This window comes from Manis pentadactyla, chromosome 4 (genome assembly GCF_030020395.1).
Source record: "Manis pentadactyla isolate mManPen7 chromosome 4, mManPen7.hap1, whole genome shotgun sequence".
Lineage (NCBI taxonomy): Eukaryota > Metazoa > Chordata > Mammalia > Pholidota > Manidae > Manis > Manis pentadactyla.
Window position 1 is genome coordinate 118,414,682 of NC_080022.1, and position 24,077 is coordinate 118,438,758.

General features: G+C 43.7%; 1 protein-coding gene across 2 annotated transcripts in view; it reads left to right on the plus strand.

Annotated features, from left to right (window-relative positions):
* Window positions 1-323: 323 nt before the first annotated feature.
* Window positions 324-24,077, plus strand: part of USP22 (ubiquitin specific peptidase 22) — a 43,261-nt gene continuing 19,507 nt past the window's right edge. The window contains exons 1-2 of one of the 2 annotated variants that reach the window (XM_036888158.2): window positions 324-677; window positions 19,630-19,762. In XM_036888158.2, the coding sequence (XP_036744053.2) occupies window positions 507-677; window positions 19,630-19,762 (304 nt within the window). In that variant the 5' untranslated portion in view covers window positions 324-506. The remainder of the gene's footprint in view (window positions 678-19,629; window positions 19,763-24,077) is intronic. The other variant, XM_036888159.2, reaches the window with a different exon arrangement.

The window sequence follows — 24,077 nt, forward strand, 5'->3', positions numbered from 1 at the left end:
CAAACCGGTTCGGCGCCCCGGCGCACTCGCGCCAGCCCCAGCCGCCCAGCTCTCGGCGGGAGCCCGGGAAGGCCGCGGGGCCAGCGTTGTGGCCCGCTGAATGTTCTGACAGCAGGCGACTGCCGCGCGGCTGCAGCGGACGCGCCCCGCTAGCTCGGGACGGGGTTCAGACTGCGCCGGCCGCCGACCCGGGGCGGGGCCTGCGGGCCGCGCCTGCGCGCTGCACCCCCGACAGGCGGGTGACGTGACTCCACCGCTGCCCCGGCGCCCCGCCCCGTCGCCCTCTCGAGCCCGGCGAGCCCAGCGCGGGCGGCGCCTGCCTAGCCGTGGCCTCCCTTCCGCGGACGCGCAGTCTCGTCTTTGTCCGCCGGCTCGGCAGCCGCCGCCTTTGTTCCCGGCGCCCGTCCCCGGCCGGCGTGGCTGCGCCGCCGAGCGGTCCCCGCGCCGCGCTGGCGTCGTCCTCGTCCCCCTCGCCGCCCCCCGCGCGTGGCCGGGCCTTGCCCCCAATGGTCTCCCGGCCCGAGCCGGAGAGCGAAGCCATGGACGCGGAGCTGGTGGTGACGCCGCCCGGCTGCTCGCACCTGAGCAGCTTCAAGGTGGACAACTGGAAGCAGAACCTGCGGGCCATCTACCAGTGCTTCGTGTGGAGCGGCACGGCGGAGGCCCGCAAGCGCAAGGTGGGGCCCCGGGGCTGCGGGAGATGCCTCCGTTTGCAGCCTGCAGGGCGCGCGGGGCGAGGAGGGGCTCCGGGCCCGGTGGGAGGGGGCAGGGAGGCTGGCGGGCCTCGTGCGGGTCTCTGGCGGCCGGCGTCCCGGGGTGGGCGCGGGGGCTGGGGCGCAGTTCCTTCCTTGTCCCGCTCCCCTCCCCCACGGGCGCCTCCCCGCCCCCTCCGCCCGCGCTCTGGGCGGGGTCCGCGGCGGGCGGGTGCGGACCTGGGAAGGGGCGGGGGGTCCCTTCCTGGGCGGTGGCGGGGGCCTGGGCCAGAGGTGGGACGCTTGCCCGCTCGGAGGAGCCCTCCGGGGCTGGGAGGGTTTGGGTGCGGGATGCGGTCGCTGAGAAAAGACGGGCAGGGCCTAAGGAAGGGACCGAGATTCCCGGGCGGTCTGCCGGAGCTCGGTCCCCTGTTCCCGTCTTGAGTGTCCAGGGCCCGTTGGGGCTGCCCCTTAGGGCGCGGAGCCGTGCGTCCGGACTGGCTCGGTTAGAGCTGCAGGGCCAGGCAGAACGCCGCCCCGGTCAGGCTCTGCAGGACGAGCGTGGGGAGGGCCTCCCGCAGCCGTTCGCGTCCGGCCGTGGGCGGGGCGCAGCCTGTCTAGGACAGCCATTGGTTCTCGACCCAGGCCTGCGGGTCTGAGCTGCGGGGGCGTGGGTTGGAGGGAAGATCTGTCTGGCTGAAAGGTGGGACTTGGGCCTGCCATCTCGCTAGGAGGGTGTAGCAAGAAACCGACCACCCCGTGAGCCGTCGAGGAAATGGCATTTGCATTTAGTGTTACCTTTTTCAGATACGCCTCCAGTCTAGGTGGTTAGGCTTATTAATGACTTGGAAGCCAGAGAATAACGATACTCTTCCCTCTTGTCTGAGTAACCGTTGTCTTCCCAACCTAAAGCGGTTTTGCAGTTTTGTCTGAGGTTGGTAGTTGTGCTGGCAGGTTCCAGCTGGAGTAGCAGTTTTTATGGCAAGACTGACTAACGTCCGTTGAGACTGAGTGAAATGTTAAGCACCAGTTTTCTTTTTATCAGTAATGATGTTGGGAAGCATTACCTCTGAAGATGAACTAAAATCAGAGATGATTTGTGTTAGGACAGTGAGATTTTTGCTAATGGAATTGTGTGCCCTTAAAATACCGCCCTGTTGAAGCCAGTGTTCCTCAGGTGATGATCTTGTTACCGCTCTGTATTGTCCGCTGGTTAAGATTTATGTGACTGTGAGACTCATCTCCACAGGGGATTAAGTAGGAAATCCCCTTGCCTCTTCACCTTCCTTCTTCCCCTCCTCAACCTCCAACCCGGTGATTTTTAACAAATCTGGAGGAGTAACATTTAACCCATTATTAACTTTACCTAGTTTTCTAAAGGAAGGACTTGCTTTTTGTTGTTATACGTGGCTTGGGTTAGTCTTTTAATGTTTGCTTAGTTTGAAAGGTATTGAACCACATTGATATTGTTTGCAAGTAAGTACTTGAGCTATAGACCAGCAAGAGGTGGTCTTGTCGGACAAGACAAGAAGAAGAAATAACATCTTTCAAAATCAAGGTCTGTCGGCATTGCAGTAGCTTTTGGTAGTTTGCTAGCAATGAATCGATATTCTTCATCTGTTACTCTGATTTTGGAGGGTGTTTTTCTTAAATCGCTGAGGTCCTATAACTTCAGTTCTAGCACTCTACTGAACCAGCCAAGGAAGAGCTTGGCCCTTATGATAGTGAGTACGGAGTTTGACAGTTTGCATTGGATTCTCAGCAGATATATAGGCTTAGTATGTTTTTGGAGTTTCCTATAAAAATACTTAAGTTTCAATCTTTGTAAACAAACAAAGATGCCTTTTCAAGTTGACGCCTGAACTGCAGTCAACTTAAAAAAATGAGTCCCTGGATGAACAGGTGTTAGAACTTTCCTTTAAGTAGAGGTGGTTTATGGTTTTTATGTACAACCTTTGGTTCTCTTTTTGATGGGCAGAAGAACATGATCAGATTTGATAACTGTCTGCCCATTTTAGGCTTATAACTTACCATTGAATGTAAAACTGTTTCCAAGATGAACAACTCCATGCAACCACAGTGGACTCACCTGTGAATTTCTGGCATGTGCTAAATATAGCCAATATGTTACTGTACGGTTTGTGTGTGAAAATAGAAATGGACAGTAAGAATAACAGGAATTTTCAGTTCTCTGGTTATTATGACAACATAGATTACATCATATTTGAATATATAGACACCTTCAGGGTGCCAGGTAATGTCTTTTAAATAACCGTTTCTCTGCTCTTTGAACCATTTCTTTGACTCGAAGATTTTCCAGCAGCTTGTCCTCAAAACACAAGAGTCTTTTTTTTGTAGCTGTGGTAAACACTTTTACGAAATATACTTTAGTACTAGTGAAGAAACATTGTCAAACTTACTGTTAGTAATTTTGGATCATTATCAATTCTGGCTTAATTTGAAGGACAGGAAACAGCTTTTGAAGGCTTTTAAGGCACAAAATTGGGGGCCGAAATCAACTCTTTGGGTAGAAACTCTCAGGGAAATTTTGTTTGGGAAAGGGGCTAAAGAGAATGAGCTCTGTCTGGGAGTTAGGTGAGAGGCTAGAGGACGCTGAGATCTAGAAGTCCTATCTTACTTTTAGCACTGTTGTGTCTGTGTTTGTGGTCCTGACACCATAATTTAAGGAAATTGGAGTGGGCACCCTTTGGAAGAAAGTGGGATTATTTCATATTTTTGTGGTTCTTCCATCTCTTTCCAGTTGAGTCAATGCTTAACCCTGGGTTTCTGTGTTGAATGGAAATCGTAACTGTCAGAAAGCCATATAACCAGTAGGTGTCAGATAGCAAGGTCATAATGTCTGCCTTAAAATTTAGAGTAATTGTAGATGTCCTGTGACACACAAAACGGAATGCATAGGTAATTCTAGATGCTCAGATGTTGATGAGCTTTACTGAGGAAGAGTAAAATTCATGAAAAATACGTATTTTTGAAAAACAATTATAGAAATAATATTTTCTCAATATGTAAATATAAAACACCTTTTAAGGGCTTACCGAATGTGCAAGAATATGCAGGTATTCCCTCATAATATCCCTCATAATATAACCCCGTATAAGCACTGTTAAGATCTGCTTGCTATCTGGGTCTTCCAGATTTTTAAAAATTGCAAATACATGTGTACATAAAAAGTAAAATTACATATTTTTATTTTTATGTAAATATACATGCCCTGTATATTGTTTCCTTTCTTGGGTTGCCCATGCATGTAGAATTCATTCTGTTACGCTGTGCAGTTAATATTCCATTGAATGGAAACAGCATCGTGTATTTTCTCATTTTTTTTTCAAGCCTTCAGTTTGGAGGGTTTGCTAAGAATTTGTAGAACTTAAGCCTGGTGATCAGTTTAAGAAATACTTAGGCGAGAGGCTTATAGCTGTATATGTTGTGGTTTGCTGAGGGATTGAAATGTGATTGGTCTCCTTGGTATCAAACCAGAGGTGCATTGAAAGGTGCAGTGTGGGGAAAGAGGAGGTGGGGGAGGGGAGACTAAAAGGAGAGAAATACACAAGCTAAGTGTAAAACATGAAAGTTTAAGAGTTTGGTAAAATACAAATGTGATGCTGTAACTTCAGTTTGTGTGCTTATAATGACAAGATAGATCGTCAACCTGTGGATGCTCGCCCAAGAAGAGAGCAGCTTTTGTAGGCAGTGTTTTAAAAGTGTGGTCCAGGCCTTTGGTTGTGGTGTGGAAAGGGAGGTCATTTTAAGTAGGAAGTGGGCTTATGTTACTTGAGACTGGTACTTTGCCATGTGATTGGCGAAATGCTGTGCTCTGAGGTTTTGTTCTGGTCATTTCTCTTAGTCTGCTTCAGTTCTGGAATCAGATCTGTCTCCTGAGATATGAATCTCATGTTTAAACTTTTTAGTAGGAATCATCATTGGGGAATAACGATTTTGCTGTTACTGGCTTAGACGAAATACCTGGAGTAACAGACACATTGGCTGGTAAGTAGACCGAGAGCCTTGACAGGTGCATGTGTTCCCGGCTCAGGCAGTGAGACTAAATTAGGCCTATTGATGAAACGAATCTTTAAGTCATTAACAACAAAACTTTACACCATTCAGACTGAGCAGGGGCCCAGAAATCATTCCAAGTAAAAAAGTCTAAAATGGTAAAAGTTTTCTTTTGAGATGATTGTAGATTGACTTGTGTAAAAAATCGTGCAGAGGGGTCCCCTGTTCCTTTAACCAGGTTCCCCCAATGATAACATCTTGCAAAACTGTAATACAACATTCCAACCGGATGTAAAATTGATGTGTCCATTTTTTACATGATCTGCCCATTTTGTTCACCTTTTCCCAGTCTTACTTGTACTTGTTTGAGTGAGTGTATTTAGTTCTATGCAAATTAATAGTAGAGTTGTTTTAGATTTACAGAATAGTTATCAAAAATAACAGAGGTCCTGTACCAACCCCCTCCCAGTCTCCCCAGTGGCCGACCTCCAACGTCACTGTGGCACATTCTGTTACAAATAACGGCGGAGCTTGGTGCGTTGTAACCAGACTTCGCACTTTACTCAGATCTCATTATTTTTCCCTGCCGCCCTCATCTCCCAGGATCCGTCAGGTGCCCCATGCAGGGCTCAGTGGTCATGGCTCCCTGGGCGCCGTTGGGTCATGACTGTGTCTCAGGCTTGTTTGATGACCGTAGCAGTTTGGGGCAGTATTACTCAGGTGTCTTCAATTTGGGTTTGTCTGGTGGTTGGTTTTCTTGTGTTTCATAACTGGTTCTGGGTTTTGGGAAGAAGACCACAGAAATGAAGTCCCTGCTCAAGTCTTGTCAAGGGCTGTAGAGTCAACATGACTCCCCACTGTTGGTGGGAAGTCAGCTGCGTGGCCGCCAGGCAGCTGCACTGTGGAGTGGCTCTTCCTCCCTCCTCTGCTCCTGTGCCCTCTGGAGCAAACGCACAGGCCACATGGGGGGCAGCTATGCTTTACCTCCTTGAGACCAGAGTATCTGCACATAAATTACTTGGAATTTTCCAGTACGGAAGATTTGTCCTTTCTCACCCATTTGGTATTTTTTCAGTCATTTATACCAGCATGGACTCGGATATTTATAGCATGTTACAGGTTATAATCTAATACTACGTTGTTGTGTTGCTCAGACTGTTCCAGCTTTAGCCATTGGAACACGTTTGGGACTGCTCTGCCAGTTGTCTTCGGTGTCCCTTTGACAAACGTTACCAGTTTTTGTTTGTTGTTCTGGTACTTGCCTTCTGGTACTGCCAAAGGTGGGTTCATCGTGTGTGTTTTCTGCCCCAGCCTCGGAGTCCACTGTTTCTCCCGGGAGCCCTGGCACTGTTGGTTGGAGAGTGGCGTTAGGACAGTCTGAGCCCTGGCTGTGCTTGTTGGTCCTGGAGTGTTGTGGCTTCTCAGCCTGCTGGGAATAGAGCTGGTAAACAGGTGTGTGTGTACTAACTCGTGTATACAATATATCTACAATCATTTAAATAAATAATAAAATAAAAAATTATATATATATATATATATATCCATCTCCACCCCTGTTAAACTGTACCTGAATTCATTCTGATCTCCGACTCCAGTCCAGTACCGTGTGGATCATCTGGTCTTCTCTTGCTTATTTGTGACTGTCCCACAGAGAAACCTGGCTCCCACCATCCGCCGTTCATGTGCTGTCTTTAACCTCAGCATTTCAGGACTGATAATCTGTGCCCACTGTGTCACCTGCAGTACTGACATACAAATCTTTTGCCTTCAGTTTTATGCTTGCCACTCCTTTCCAAATTATTTAGGTAACTTGGCCCTCCACCCCTTTCACTGAAGTTATGCGTACATTTATTCGTAATATGGTCAAATTCTTTTGCCATAGCCTGCATTCCAGCCTTGGCATCCTGACTGCCTAACCAGTTATATAAAATTTTGCATATATTTGGGTTTGCTCTTTGTTCTAAAGTTCACTGGGTTCTGACAGATGCTTGGTGCCATGCATCTACCACTGTGGTACTACACAGAGTCTACTGGCCTTAAAAAACCCTGTTCAACCCGCCCCACACCCCTGGACCCAGTGAGCTGTTCTCCATCTCTGGTTGTGCCATCTCCACATTGTCAGACGGCATGTAGCCTTTTCAGCCTGGCATTGGTTTTAGCAGTGTGCACTTCTTGTGTTTAATTTCTCTTGCTAAGGACACTCATGTTGGCATTTAGACCCACCCAGGTAGTCAGGTTAATCTCAAGTCCCTTAACTTAATTACATGTGCATAAATAATTTTTCCAAATAAGACAACATACACAGGGTCTGGAGAATTGGATGGGGACATACCTTTTGGGGGCCACTATCAGCCCACTACAAATCCTAACATGTACAGGCAATGGCCTAAGTACTTTAAAAGCATCAAATCATTTAGTCCTCATAATAGCTGCAGAGGTGGAAACATGTCCACATTTTACAAGTGAGAAAACCGAGGCAAGGAGAGTTACGTGCCTTGTTCAACATCTTGCAGCCAGGAAGTGGCAGAAGTGGAGGGGGGTGAGCTCACTGCTCTGGTGTCCTGGGATAGGTTTTGAGTGAATTATTACAGTGTTGGCTACAGCTGAACACAAAAGTTCTACAGAAATAAACTAGAAGTCAGCTACTGACTTTGAGTAAGTAATTCACCTCAGTATCTAATTGTTTTCACTAGTGCTTTTTTGTCTTAATCACCTGCCTTGTTTATACATCTTAGAGTTTTAGTTTCAAACCAGAAATATTAGTATTATACTTCACATGGCCTCCAAGGTTAATGTGAGCTGGGCTAGTTTGTGTTTTAACTTCTGTGATAAATGAACTTAGAAGACATACTATGAAAATAATTCTGTAATTTAGTAATTGTTCATTTTAGACTTAGAAGTGTGCTGCCCAGTATCATAATCATGAGCCACATGGGCTATTTAAGTTAATTAAAATAGAATGAAATACAAAATCTGGTGTCTTGGTTCCCTAGCCACGTTTCTGAGCTCAGTACCCACATGTGGCCAGTGGCTGCTGTAACAGTCCAGGAACGGCATGTTCCAACATTGTGAGATGCCCTGTGGGGCAGAGCTGCTGTAGGATGTGACATGCAAAAGACAGATTAGGGTTTTGTGAATATGTCAAATAAGATAGCTGTTTTCTGTATTTAGTGCCTATTTGCCCATGGGTTGGATCAGTGTTAGGGAAGTGGTCCCTTCCTTAGCTGCTGACTGTATCTGCTCCGTAAGATGAGTTTTCACTGGTCAGTGCTAAACCACCCACCTGGAGCTGAACACACAGAGACACAGTCGCCCAGGTGAAGGAGTTAGGTCCGAAGTGAGTGTGCTTTCTCTTCTCTTACTTAGGGATGGCAAAGCTTCCTGGTTCCACTTGGTTCTCTTCACTCCAGAAGCATTGACCCCTCCTAAGAAACATTTATTCCATGGAATTCCATAGGACTTGAGCTCTCTGCTCAAATTCTGCTTTTTGTATCCTGATTTCTCCGATTCTCCTTTATCAGATGTGATTGTTCTATTAATTTTCATAGCATCCCATTTATTTCTTAGTATACTCATATATATATTACCTCTGTGTGTTTATTATTTTGTATTATGGCTTCTTACCTCACTGCTTAAAAAAATCATACACCTTGATGAATTTTCATAAAGTGAACATGCTCATGTGTCTGCCACACAGAGGAGAGTGGACAGTACCCAGCACTGCAGAAGTCCCGGTGGAGCCCCTTCCTGGTCCCAGCCCTCCTCCCCCAGGAGTGTCCCTGTCCAGACTTGCTTAACCATCTGCCACCTCTGCCAGCTTCAGCACTTTCTGTGCCAGAGCATGTGCTGCGTACTAGCTGTTTACTGCGAGACTCGTGTGTGCTGCTGTGTGTACTGTGGTTCCTTTTCACCCCTATACTACCCCACTGAATAACTGTGTCAGATGTACTGTTTTTACTACTCATGGACATTTTTGTTTATTTTCAGGCTTGGTTTGGAGTATTACAAATAAAACTACTATGACATTTTTATCTTTTAATGAACAAAAGTAGTCGCTGGTGTGAAACGTTGAAGTTGTAAGTACCCAGTGCCTAGTGTACATATATACATTCATATGTACACACACAAATAACAATGTGCTTTTTTATTGAAGTGAAATTTATATAGCATAAAAACCACCTTAAAGTGAACCATGCAGTGCCTCAGTGTTCTACAGTCACCACGCCCTCTATCAGGTTTCATTTGCTGCTTATTCATCTGCTGCTTATTCTCTCTTCTCAGCCTCTGGCAGCCTGTTCTGTCTTTGTGGATTAACCTGTTCTGAATACTTTATATTAATGGAGCATACAATATATGACCCTTTGTGTCCACCTTACCTTTATCTTAGCATAATGTTTTCAATGTTCATCCATCTTCTAGCTTGTATCAGAACTTCATTCTTTTTATGGCTGAATAATGTTCCATTGTGTGCATATACCATGTATTGTGTATCCATTCATCCATTAATGGAGATTTGGGCTATTTCCACTTTCTAAATATTGTGAATGGCCTAATATTTTTTTTACCCCATGGTTTTTAGCACCCATTGAAGATTCTTGCCTATGATGATTATAAAATGAAGATGGAATTCTCCTGTGCAGAAGACTGGTGTGTGTTTGAGGGGTGGGTGTGGATATAAATTTCAGAGTAGACTTGGGTATCTTTTTTCCAGCATACAGGTTTTTTCCCCCAGCATATACATTTTTCTTTGTATCCATTTTATGTTCCCCATGCCAGAATCGCCCAGCAGGCATTCCTTAGGTGGGTTCCCATACCCTCCCATACACTTCCTCAGTGTTGGAGTCAGTGGCTTTTAAGAGGTGTCTGTTTATGTTCATTTTTATTTAGGAAGCACCAGTTAATTCAGGAATTGTGTATGCCTGGTTAATGTGGCAGGTCTTTGGTGTTTATAGATAATAGATTTGGGACATTTTTTGCTGGTGTGCTTGGGACGGAGTGTCAGGAGAGCCGCAGTTACAAAGTCTGAGTCACTGCCTTAAACTGAGTATTGAGCAGAGGCTTGATTTAAATGAAAAAGATTAGCTGGCTGGTGAATTTTTATATTTGAGGCTTGCTTTCCTTGACCCAATAGCACTGAGACTCAGTCGGTTTCTGTGCTTGTGGCTGTAGCTGATCTGCCTCTTTAATTGCTCTACTTCCTTTTTGTGCAGCTAAAAATATTGAAGCCCTTTTCCTTTAGGCAGACTTTTATTTCACGAAGTTCTGCAAAATAAGAGGTGATACGTTTTTCACATTAAAAATTTAGGGTTCAATTTTCATCTCCTTTTTGAGTGTTGAGAAAAAAGATTGCAGTGTGAGAAGTGAGGCAGAAACCTCCTCCCCAAACCACATAAAATATGATAATACAGCGAATACAACTGATCCTGTGAAAGCAACCTGAAGACTGCAGAACAGACTGCCTACATACGGGGAAAAGACAATACCTCACAGAAAAGGGTAGAGTAGCAAATGCACAATCTGGTGAGAGCCAAGCCCTCCCCCGACCCCAGCTCACAGGCAGGAGGAAGAGAAGTGCAGCAGGAAGGGACGAGAAGCCCAGGACTGCTAAACACCCAGCCCTGGAGTTCTGCTTCAGGAGCACAAACCCACATTACATGGTCCTTTGGAGATAAGTGGGGTTGGAAAGCAAAGACAAGTGGAATACTCAGACTGAGATTCCAGATGCTTGTGGAGAACAGGTACCCACAACCGGCCACTACAGGGCAAAAGAAAGGCGGGCACTTTGAAAGACTTCCCAACAGCGAGAGGGCTGCTAAATGGGCAAAGATTACACAGAGCTCACTGCTCAGGAGAAAGGGCAGGTGGATGAAATTGTCCCGGCACACTTAGCCCAGTAGGCTGGGAACTTTGAGGAGCTTCAGGTGCTCCATCCCCTGGCTGGCAATGCGCACCAAGTCCCCACACTGGTATACACAGCCTGCCACTCCTTCCTCCTGGCAGGTACTGGTCTGCACACCTGCTGCCCCTCCCACCCATCATGCCAGGCCAGCCAGAGGGTGGCTCTACCTACAGCAGCTAGAGGGGCATTATACAGAGGCTCCTCCCTGTACTCTTGGCCCACTGGCCCTGGCAGTGGAGGCAGGCACTGCAGCTGGAAATCAGGAAAGAGCTCTTTCCTCCCAGCAGGTGCCAGTTCTGCTTGCCTGCAACCCCTGCCATTGCTCCAGGTGCTGGGTAGCTCCAAAGAGTAGAGCTTCTGGGGACTAGAGAGCACTGTCTACACAGAGTTATTCCATAAGAATCACTGAAAAAATGAAATGGCATAAATATTTTGTACAAACAAAAAAACAGGAGAAGATGCCAGAAAGAGGGCTAAGTGAAACTGAAATAACCAATCTTCTTGATAAATATTTCAAAATAAAAATCATAAATATGCTCAGAGAGCTACAGAAAAATAATCAGTATCTCAGGGAGGACTTCAAGAAAGAGATAGAAACTTTGAAAAATACAGCATCTGAAATGAAATATTCAATGGTGGGATATAAGAGCAGATTAGATGAGGTAGAGGAGATGGTAAATGACAGAAATTAGAGAACAAGAATATGAAGAAGCTGAGGCAAAGAGAAAAAAGGGTATCTAAGAATGAAAGAATAATAAGAGAACTGCGTGACCAACCCAAAGAGAACAATATTTGCATTAAAGGGGTACCAGAAGAAGAAGACTGAAAAATGGATAGAAAGTCTCTTTGAGGAAATAATTGCTGAAAACTTACCCAAACTGGGGAAGGAAATAGTCTCTCAGGCAATGGAAGTGCACAGATCTTCCAACACAAGGGACCCAAGGAGGACAACACCAAGACACATAATAATTAAAATGGCAAAGATCAAGGACAAGGACCAAGTATTAAAGGTGGCCAGAGAGAGAAAAAAGATCACCTACAAAGGAAAACCCATCAGGCTATCATCAGACTTCTCAACAGAAACCTTGCAGGCCAGAAGGGAGTGGCATGATATATTTAATGCAATGAAACAGAGGGCCTTGAACCAAAATACTCTACCTGGCAAGATTATCATTTAAATTTGAAGCAGGGATTAAACAGTTTCCATGTAAGCAAAAGTTGAGGGAATTTATCTCCCACAAACCATCTCTACAGTGTATTTGAAAGGGACTACTCTAGATGGAAGCACTCCTAAGGCTAAATAGATGTCACCAGAGAAAATAAAACCACGGTAAAGGAAGTAGACCAATTACTAAGCAAATGCAAAATTAAATTAACTACCCACAGAGTCAGTCAAGGGTTACACAAAGAATACAGAATATGACACCTAATATATAAAGAGTGGAGGAGGAGGAGGAAGAAGAGAGGGGAAAAAAGAACGTTTAGATTGTGTTTGAAATAGCATAATAAAGGAGTTAAGCTGTTAGATAGTAAGGAAGCTGCCCTTGAACCTTTGGTAACCACGAATCTAAAGCCGGCAATGGCAATAAGTATATATCTATCAATAAATGTAAATGTAAGAGGAGGAGCCAAGATGTTGGTGTGAGTAGGGCAGCAGAAATCTCCTCCCAAAAACATATATATTTTTTTGAAAATACAACAAATACAACTATCCCTAAAAGAGAGACCAGAGGATACAGTACAACAGCCAGGCTACATCCACACCTGTGAGAACTCAGCATCTCACGAAGGGGGTAAGGTATAAGCTGCGGCCTGGTGGGACCTGAGCACTCCCCCAACCCCAGCTCACTGGCGGGAGGAAAGGAGTCTGATAGGGAAGGGAGTGGAAGCGCAGGACTGCTAAATAACCAGTCCTATTAATCTGCACTGGGAGAGCAGACATATATTGCATGGTGTGCTGGATATTAGGGAAACTGAAAAGTAAACTCTGCAAGCAGGTCCCTGCAGACTTCTCAACAGAAACCTTACAGGCCAGAAGAGAATGGCATGATATATTTAATGCAATGAAACAGAAGGGCCTTGAACCAAGAATACTGTACCGGCATGATCATTTAAATATGAAGGAGGGATTAAACAATTCCCAGACAAGCAAAAGTTGAGGGAATTTGCCTCCCATATACCACCTCTACAGGATATTTTAAAGGGACTGCTCTAGATGGAAGCACTCCTAAGGCAAAATAGGTGTCACCAGAGAAAATAAAATCACAGCAAAGAAAGCAGACCAACCAAATACTAACTAATGGCAAACAATAAAATCAACTATTCACAAAAGTAGACAAAGAAAACACAAAAGAGTACAGAATAAAACACCTAACATATAAAGAATGGAGGAGGAGGAATAATAAAGGAGAGAAATAATCAGATGGTGTTCATAATAGCTTAATAGGCGAGTTAAGTTAGATGGTTAGATAGTAAAGAAGCTACCCTTGAACCTTTGGTAACCACGAATCTAAAGCGTGCAATGGCAATAAGTATATATCTTTCAATAATCACCCTAAATGTAAATGGACTGAATGCACCAATCAAAAGACACAGAGTAATAGAATGGATAAAAAAGCAAGACCTGTCTATATGCTGCTTACAAGAGACTCACCTCAAAACCAAAAACATACACAGACTAAAAGTGACGGGAGGGAAAAAGATATTTCATGCAAACAATAGAGAGAAAAACGCAGGTGTTTGCAATACTTGCATCAGACAAAGTAGACTTCAAAACAAAGAAAGTAACAAGATAAAGAAGGACATTATATAATGATAATGGGGTCAGTCAAACAAGAGGATATAACCATTATAAATATATATGCGCCCAATACAGGAGCACAAACATATGTGAAAGAAATACTAACAGAATTAAAGGAGAACATAGAATGCAATGCATTCGTTCTAGGAGACCTCAACACACCACTCACTCCAAAGGACAGATCCACCAGACAAAAAATAAATAAGGACAGAGAGGCACTGAACAACACACTAGAACAGACGGACCTAACAGACATCTACAGAACTCTACACTCAAAAGCAGCAGGATACACCTTCTTCTCAAGTGCATATGGAACATTTTCCAGAATAGACCACATACTAGGCCACAAAAAGAGCCTCAGTAAATTCAAAAAGATTGAAATTCTACCAACCAACTTCTCAGACCACAAAGGTATAAAACTAGAAATAAATTGTACAAAGAAAACAAAAAGGTTCACAAACACATGGAGGCTCAACAACATGCTCCTAAATAATCAATGGATCAATGCCCAAATTAAAATAGAGATCAAGCAATATATGGAGACAAATGATAACAACAGCACAAAGCCCCAACCTCTGTGGGATGCAGTGAAGGCAGTTCTAAGAGGAAAGTATATAGCAATCCAGGCTTATTTAAAGAAGGAAGAACAATCCCAAATGAATAGTCTAAAGTCATAATTATTGAAACTGGAAAAAGAACAAATGAGGCCCAAAGTCATCAGAAGGAGGGACATAATAAGGATCAGAGAAGAAATAAATACAATTGAGAAGAATAAAACAATAGAAAAAATCAGTGAAACCAAGAGCTGGTTCTTTGAGAAAACAAACAAAATAGATAAGCCCCTAGCCAGACTTATTAAGAGAAAATGACAATCTACACACATAAACAGAATCAGAAATTGGAGAGGAATAATAATGACAGACCCCACAGAAATACAAAGAATTATTAGAGAAACTATGAGATTCTGTATGCTAACAAGCTGAGAAACCTAGAAGAACTGGACAACTTCCTAGAAAAATACAACCTCCAAGACTGACCAAGGAAGAAACACAAAATCTAAACAGACCAATTGCCAGCAATGAAATTGATTGGGTAATCAAAAAACTACCCAAGAGCAAAATACCCGGGCCAGATGGATTCACCACTGAATTTTATCAGACATATAGAGAGAACATAATACCCATTCTCCTTAAAGTTTTCCAAAAAATAGAAGAGGAGGGAATACTTCCAACTCATTCTACAGCATCACTCTAATACCAAACCAGGCAAAGACCCCACCAAAAAAGAAAATCACAGACCAATATCCCTGATGAACATAGATGCAAAAATACTCAACAAAATATTAGAAAACGAAATGCAGAAATACATCAAGAGAATCATACACCATGACCAAGTGGGATTCATCTCAAGGATGCAAGGATGGCACAACATTAGAAAATCCATCAACATCATCCACCACATCAATAAAAGTAGGATAAAAACCACAAGATCATCTCCATAGACGCTGAAAAAGCATTCAACAAAATTCAACATCCTTTCATGATAAAAACTCTCAACAAAATGGGTATACAGGGCAAGTACCTCAACATAGAAAGGCCATATATGACAAACCCACAGCCAACATCATACTTAACAGCGAGAAGCTGAAAGCTTTGCCTCTAAGATCGGGAACAAGGCAGGGATGCCCACTGTCCCCACTGTTAATTCAACATAGTACTGGAGGTCCTAGCCACGGCAATCAGACAAAACAAAGAAATACAAGGCATCCAGATTGGTAAAGAAGATGTCAAACTGTCACTGTTTGCAGATGACATGATATTGTACATAAAAAACCCTAAATAATCCACTCCAAAACTACTAGAATTAATATCTGAATTCAGCAAAGTTGCAGGATACAAAATTAATACACAGAAATCTGTTGCACTCCTTTACAATAACAATGAACTAGCAGAAAGAGAAATCAGGAAAACAATTCCATTCACAATAGCATCAAAAAGAATAAAATACCTAGGAATAAACCTAACCAAGGAAGTGAAAGATGTCTATACCCTGAAAACTACAAGACGCTCTTAAGAGAAATTAAAGAGGACACTAACAAATGGAAACTCATCCCATGCTCTTGGCCAGGAAGAATTAATATTGTCAGAATGGCCATCCTGCCTTAAGCAGTCTACAGATTCAATGCAATCCCTATCAGAATACCAACAGCATTCTTCAACGAACTGGAACAAATAGTTTTAAAATTCATATGGAACCACAAAAGACCCTGAATAGCCAAAGCAATCCTGAGAAGGAAGAATAAAGCTGGGGGGCATTATGCTCCCCAACTTCAAGCTCTACTACAAAGCCACAGTAATCAAGACAATTTGATACTGGCACAAGAACAGACCGATAGATCAATGGAACAGTATAGAGTCCAGATATAAACTCACACATGTACAGTCAGTTAATATATGATAAAGGAGCCATGAATGTACAGTGGAGAAGTGACAGCCTCTTCAACAACTGGTGTTTTCAAAACTGGACAGCTACATGCAAGAGAATGAAACTGGAGAATTGTGTAACTCCACATACAAAAGTGAACCCGAAGTGGATCAAAGACCTGAATATAAGTCATGAAACCATAAAACTCATAGAAGAAAACAAAGGCAAAAATCTCTTGAATATAAACATGAGCAACTTTTTCCTGAACACATCTCTTCGGGCAAGGGAAACAAAATAAAAAATGAACAAGTGGGACTACATCAAGCTAAAAAGCTTCTGTACAGCAAATGACACCATCAGTAGAACAAAATGGCATCCTACAGTATGGGAGAGTATATTTGTAAATGACATAACCAATAGGGGTTAACATCCAAAATATATAAAGAACTCACACACCTCAACAACCAAAAACAAGTAACCCGGTTAAAAAAATGGGACACTTCTCCAACGAAATGCAAATGGCCAACAGGCACATGAAGGTGTTCCACATTGCTAATCATCAGGGAAATGTAGATTAAAATCACATGAGATACCACCTCATACCAGTTAGGATGGCAAACATCCAAAAGACAAGAAACAACAAATGCTGGTGTGGATGTGGAGAAGGGGGAACCCTCCTACACTGGTGGTGGGAATGTAAACTAGTTTAAACATTGTGGAGAGCAGTGTGGAGGTTCCTCATAAAACTAAAAACAGGAATACCATTTGACCCAGTATTTCCACTCCTAGGAATTTACACAAAGAAAACAAGATCCCTGATTCAAAAAGACATGTGCACCCCCTTGTTTATTATCACTGCACTGTCTGCAATATCCCAGATTTGGAAGCAACATAAGTGTCCATCAGTAGATAGAAGAGGTGGTACATATACTTGGTGAAATATTATTCAGCCATAAAAACAAGAAGTCCTGCCATTTGCAAAACATGGCTGGAGCCAGAGGGTATTATGCTCATTGAGCTAAGCCAGGTGGAGAAAGACAAGTACCAAATGATTTCACTCATTTGTGGAGTATAACGACAAAGCAAAACTGACGATAACAAAACAGTAGCAGACTCACATACTCCGAGAAGGGACGAGTGGTTACGAAAGGGAAGGGATTGGGGAGGGAGAAGGGGATTAAGGGGCACTTTAATTTGCAATCACAATATAGATAGGTCTTGGGGATCGGCAGTACAACACAGAGGCAAGTAGTGACTCTCTAGCATCTTAGTACGCTGATGGACAGTGACTGCATTGGGGGTGAGGACTTGATAATATGGGTGAATGGTGAGACCCCAATGTTTCATGTGAAACTTTCATAAGATTGTACATTAATGAAACGTTATTTAAAAAAATTTTTTTTAACTTTGTGTTTCAAGGGAATGTAATGATGGTGTTAGAATTATGTACTTGTCCTGATAAGTTTATATTTTCAGGGTAATACACTTGAATTTTTTGCTACATAGATAGAATTGGATTTATTTATTTAATAAGCTCATGGAGAAATTTTTAACAAATCGTGAACATGCCTTTAAAATATCCTGAGTGAGTGACTGTGAAGGGGTATGTGGGGGGGACTTGGTGAAGGGGGGAGCCTAGTAAACATAATGTTCTTCATGTAATTGTAGATTAATGATACCAAAATAAAAAAAAATAAAAAATATCCTGAGTGATAAAAATAAAGGACACCAATTAATCTTTTCCATTCTTTACCTGTATCATTGCAGTGAACAGTAAATGGATTCTAGCTAGTGGGTATAACCAAGACTATCCAGGAACCTGTTCCTGATAGTATTTATAGCTAACGAGAAATTTTCTATAATACTTAAACATTGTTGAACAAGTTAACATCATTTAACATCAAAATAAAAGTGTAAGTATAATCTAAAAATTTCCCCTGTACTACTGAAAACAATTCCAGTTAATGACTTACCATTGGAGAAATAAATAGATGGTACAAGTATTGTTCCTACTATTACAGCATGTTAGACAAATCTTTGAATAAACCTCAGCCTCTGTGGCATTGCGTGAGAGCCGTGGTGCTCAAGCAGCGGGTGGACGGCACTACCGGTGCCCTAGCGGCGAGCCCAGGATGCGCAAAGCCCTGTCCTGCACGTGTCACACCCGATGCTTGGGCCCCAAACATCCCTTGTGCCGCTGTTGGAAAGTCCTACAGCGGGGCTAAACCTTATGGGTGCACAGAGATAACCTCCTCATGTTGTTAAAAAACAATAAAAAAATAGGTAGCCATTGAGAGTAAATGCTTGGTCAAGAAGAAATAGTTTTAATGATGAGATTTGAAATTGGGTTCAGAAATTTTGTCTGGATTTGGGAGATGGCTATCCAGGCGTGCTGGGGTTCTTGTAAGGCTGTGATTCTGGGAGAGCATGGTAGTCGCCTGCAGGGCTTGCTGAGCCCCAGGTGCCTGGGGAGGACTTGCTGTCTCACAGGCTCCAGCTGGGTGCGCCCTGATGGGAAGGAGTGTGTATGTGGCACAAGCGTATGCACAACTCTGGCTTTCTGATTGGTCTCCTGACCTAGTTCCTCATCATAGGGCTACCAATTCTGCCTTTTCTGGAGGCTGCAGAAGCTACTAATGTTCCGGTGCAGCTTCCCTTAGGACATCTGCCATCTGGGTAAAACCATGATTTTTACATAAGTACAGGTTTGAGCCCACTGCCAGGCCTTACCCTCCCCCAGCCCTCCATTATAGGATCGTAGGTGAATGCTCAGCCAGCCACCCTGGCCTTTGCACTAGCCGTGGTCTTGGGTGTGCAGACGGGAGCTTGGGCAGGGCTGCCTGCGGGCTCTGGGAGGGTGTGTGCTCTTGGGGTCAGGCTGTTCCTAGTTTGCATTCTGACTGTGTGGTCAACAGCTTATACACAAGTTTATTTGTGCTTCAGAAGGGCTTGAACCCTTCTTGTGGGGTGGTTGTGAGGACTCAGTGAGAGAAATGGGCCAGAACCCCAGGCACTAGTGTGTGGCGCATTTAGCAGGCATTATGTATGTATCGTATCTGTTGCCAACCTTTGTTATCTAGTTTAACCTTCCCTTCCTCATATGCTGTTTATTTTCAGCCTTTGTTTATCTTCCCCCCACCCCAATCAAAACAGAACTACATACTGTGGTGGCATCTTAGAGGTTTTAATTTGATAAATATTTATATTTATAAAATAAGTGTAATTGTCATATTTCAGAGGTGTTCTTGGGTGGTTTGGGTGTATAAGAATCATTTCCACTTCTTCGTGCTTGCTACAACTAGGAGTTTGGGTTTCTGTGATCCAGCTCTTGGCAATAAGCCATTCTTTTTTCTCATTCCTCTGTGTCACTTCGTCTAAATTTGCTGTGTGGGCTTGCAACCTGTAATCTCAAACGTACATGATATCCAGGATGAGGGTGATGAGGTTGTGAGCTGCCAGCCTGGAGTGGGGCTGGAGGCTGGGGGTTGGGGCATCCATTAGGGCTCTGGAGACTGCCAAGACCGCTCCTAAAGCTGCACGCGGCAGACATCCGAGTAGCTTACGGGCTTTGTTAATTGAGATTGTGGGTTGAGTGTTCTTACATGGAGCTGGTTTTGAGCTAAATGAACAAAGTACCTGTGGCCATTAAAGGATTAACAAAATGTTCTCTAGTGTGTGAGACCGAGGGGCAATCGCAGGCTTCCGGGTACTGGTGCCTGCTGGGCGCCGTCTACTTGAATGTCTCTGAGAACTGTCATTCCGCATGCTGGCTTTGAATTCTCTTCTCTGAATTTCAGGCAAAGTCATGCGTCTGTCACATTTGTGGTGTCCACCTGAGCAGGCTTCACTCTTGCCTCCACTGTGTCTTCTTTGGCTGTTTCACAAAGAAGCACATTCACGAACATGCGAAGTCAAAACGGCACAACCTGGGTAAGGCGCCCTCCGGAGATGCTGGATGTTGGGGACAGTCAGCACCCCACTTTCTTTTCTTTGAAGTGTGATGTGCAGCACCCCTCTTCAGAAGTCCGTGTCCTTTACCTACAACAGTGTGGGCCCTCCTGTGGGACTCCACAGGGGGAGGAAATTAACTCACTGGACTATATGCCCACCTTCCTTAGGCATTTAAGTTGGTGTTCATGTTTTATGTAACCTTAAATGATGAGTTCTGGTGGCTCACTCACTGTTTCAGCAAACTTTCTTTGAAAAATGCTTTTTCTTTATGGAATACCAGAAACTCATCTTTCCCTCTGAAAAGCATGATTAAGGTATTAGCTTAAGGCAAAAATTTGCAAAGATCTTAAATGCAGTATTAGGTTACTGAAGTCATCGTGGAATTGGGTCTACAGAGGCGTTGATACTGCTTTCTCTAGTAGATTTTCCTTGTTCTTGATAAAAACCACTTTTGAATAACATGTTTGAACTTTGTGGGTCCACTTATACACGGGTTTTTGTCAATAAATAATTGGAAGATTTTTTGGAGAGTTGTGACAATTTGAGAACACATTTTTTCTCTAGCTTTTTTGGTAAGAAACAGTATATAATACAACTTACAAAATAGGTGTGTTAATTGACTTTATGTTACAGTAAGACTTCCGGTCAATGAATGGTAGGCTTTGTAGTACTTAAGTTTTGGGGTAGTCAAAGTTATACCTGGATTTTTTGACACTGGGGGGTGGTAGCCTATAACCCTGTGGTGTTCAAAGTTCAGCTGTATAGGTTCACAGAAAGGCTAGCATGAAGATAAGTTATGTTTTATATACTTAAAGTTCAGACTCATCACACATTCTGGAAGTTAAAGTTTTGCCCTTGGCTTTATTTTCAAACTATGGTCATTAAAAATGTTTCTCTCCTTTAGAAAATGCTTTCTGTTAACTGACTGTGAGGTTGTTAGGGTATCCTTAAGAAAATCATTTTTACAAGGTCCAAACCAGAGAACCTATTCTAGGAAATACTTTATGTGGTCCTATCAATTCCCATGAAAGTTATTTTTAGGCCTTTTTAAGTAGTAAAGATGGAGTAGTACTCAGTTGTGCCAGTGGACAGACCTCTTTTGTAACTAACTAAGCAAGCCTTTCCAGAAAGACGCTTGGAATAGGGGCTCGGGTTGTGATGCTGAGCAGATTGGCTTTTTTGGAAGGAGAGCTAATGATACTAATAGTGGGCTGGTGCACTATGGGTGTGCAGGCTGCCATCCCAGGGAGGGACGAGGCAGGCAGTGATCCCTGCTTGTCCTGAGTAACCAGAGGGAGAAGGCATGAGCAGGATGCTGTTGGCTGTGATACATTCTGGGCTATTTACTTAGTGTAGATCTTTGCTTTTAACTGTAAGTGAAGAGCTCCTGCTCTACCCGAGTATCAGACCCATTTAGGCTGCTGTTAGGCCTGGGCAGTGATTGTGTGTGGTCAAGGGTTATGGAAAATCAGAAATATATTTGCACTCAAGAGAAGCTGTCTGAAGACTGACTCTCACTGCTACCCAGCATCACCTATAAAAATCACTTCAGAAGTTTGTGGTCTTAATCCAGTTCATCAGCCTGATGGGTCAACTCTGCCTCTACTTTTGCTAGAATGACTTAGAAAGCTTGCTTTAAGAAACAAAACCATGAAACGTGAGAAAGATCAGCTCTTTGCTGTGTTAGAGTCTGTGAAGTCCCTGGCTAGAATGTAGGTTTCTGTGTCCAGGTGGGGAGGAGGGTGGGAACAGAAGGAAGCTGAAGTGTAAAACCAGAGAATGGGGTGGGCATGGGCAGCCTGCCGTGCACCTTGGGGTTTGGTGTCTCTCTTTCCCAACTTGAGAGTGCTCATCCCCCAGCCGGTGCTGTGCCCGCTGCCCTCCTGGAGCGGCTTCACAGGCTGGCTGTGTTTTGGATGTCATTTTGTGGAGCGGTTTTACAGAATGTAACAGGGCAATTTAATTGAACATATTAATATTGTTTGAGGCGTGGGGAGCCTTGGCTTCCTCGAGGCCAAGTTCTTCTGCCTCAGTGGGTTACCAGACAGCTTTCTCACAGGCCACCCGGTTTTAGTAGGAGAGGAATGGGAGGCCTGCAGTGAGCCTTGTGTGAATGTGGGTATTATGCCCTGAAAAGTAGGGTTGGGCAATGGGGTCATTGTTGGAGGGTCTTGTGGGGGCATGGAGCTCGCCACGGGACAGGAACGGTGACAGCAGTCTAATGGGGGGTTCCCCTTGCTTTGTGCAGCCAGCCCTATAAAAGTACCTTAATGTGCTGTGATAAAATACCCACTTCAAAAGAATTTAATTTGGTGTATTCAGTCTGATTTGAAGATTTACTTCATCTGTACTGTGGTAGGTGTCCCAGACTACATGTTGGAGCCCCAGGTAATTGAGGCTGTGCAGTAAATAAAGTAAGACAATGAGCTTGGAGCTATTTGGTTTCTTTTCTTCCTCTATTTCTTTTTTAATTGATTTTTAAAATTTATTTTTGATGTACAATATGCTGGTTACAAGTATACAACATAGTGATTCAACACTAAAGTACATTATTAAAATGCTCACCCTAACTAGTGCAGTTACCATCTGTCAACATAGAAGTTACAGAACTATTGACTATATTCCCTGTGCTATGTCTTCATTCCCACAACTTACACTGTGAGAGAGATGTTGTGCCTCTTTATCCCTCTCACCTGTCTCACCACCAGCTGCAGCCCCTCCCTCTGGCCACCGGTCACTTCTCAGTTTCTGTGTGTATGCTGCTGTTCTGTTTGTTTTGTTTTGTTTTTAGACTGCACGTATAGATGAAATCATAAGATGTTTGTCTTTTTCCACCTGGCTTTATTTTGCTGAGCATAATACCCTCTAGGTACAGCTATGTTGTTGAAAATGGTGGAGCTATTTGATTTCGTACTTGTTAGTTTTATGCAGGTTTTTTTTAATGTTGAGTCACTAGGGTACTTAGATTTTGCCTGAATGAGTCACAAAAGGTTAAAAAGTACTGCCTTTAGCTTTGTTCCATGCAGCTTAGAAGAGTTATTTTAGTTGCCCCACAGGGAATGAGCAGGAGTCGGGGGCAGAGGGTGCAAGTGCCTCGCTGTGCCAGCTCACATTCCCACTGGCAGTGTATCTCCCTGGTCTTGACAACACTTTCTTAAGTCTAGCCATCTGGCTGTGATGTGCATTTGCTTAATGCCTGATGTGCTCAGTGCGTTTCCACTTCTCGTCGGTCTGGTCTGTCTTTGGGGAAATGCCAGCCAAGTCCCTTGCCCATTTTCTTGGGCATCTGTCTTTGTTGTCCATGAGATGCGTACGTTTTGGATGGTAAACCCTTCTCAAATGTGTGATTGCAGATAGTTCATCCCGTTCTGTGGCTTTGTCTCACCACTTGCCCAGCGGTGTCCTTTGATGCATAAAGTCAGGTTTTGATGAAACCCAGTCTATTATTTTCTTTAGCTGCTTTGGGGTCAAGTCTAAGAATCTTGCCAAATCCAAGGTTGTGAAGCCCTGTGTTTTTTTTCTAAGAGTTTTGTACTTTTTGCTTTTATTTCAGTCACCATTTTGAGTTAATTTCTGTGCATGGGGTAAGGGTTGAGCTTCAGCCTGCATCTCGATATCCAGATGTCCCACTACCATTGTTGAGAAGGATGCCCTTTCCCCATGAGTGGTCTTAGCACCCCTTTAGCGCATTAGTTTTATACAGTATTATTGGTGTGGAAAGGTACCCTGAAGAAGGGCTCGTCCAGGAGAGCTGAACACACGTTGAAGTAGTTGCCGTGTCTCGCCAGGCTGGTGTCTTTGCTGTTGGCTGTATGCTCGGCACGCTCCCACGGTGCCTGTGCTTCACCCCCGTCGTTCTCGCTATGAGTCTTGGTCGGATCCTCACTCTCCCCATGCGGGGCAGGTACCACTCAGGAGTAAACAGTGCCAAGCGACAGAGACCAAGCTTGCTGCAGTAGCTTCCATGTGGACTTTCAAAGTTGAATTGGCTTTTTTGGTAGATGCAAGGGGTGGTGTGGGATTCCTAACTAGTTTTGATCTGCTTTAGAGGACTTTAAAGATCCACCACAATATCACTGGTCTGTGTCATGGTAACTTAGGACATGAAATATGATAAAAGCTGTGTTTTAGTGAGATGTTGATGTTTATCAGGAGGTGTGTTATGTGCATTAATTTGATTATCACACAAACCTACAAGGTGTTAGTGCTGTTATATTGTACCAAATGGGGAAACTGAGGCCCAGAGAAGTGGAGTAATTTATCAAAGGCACATAACTGTAAGTGGCAGAGCTAG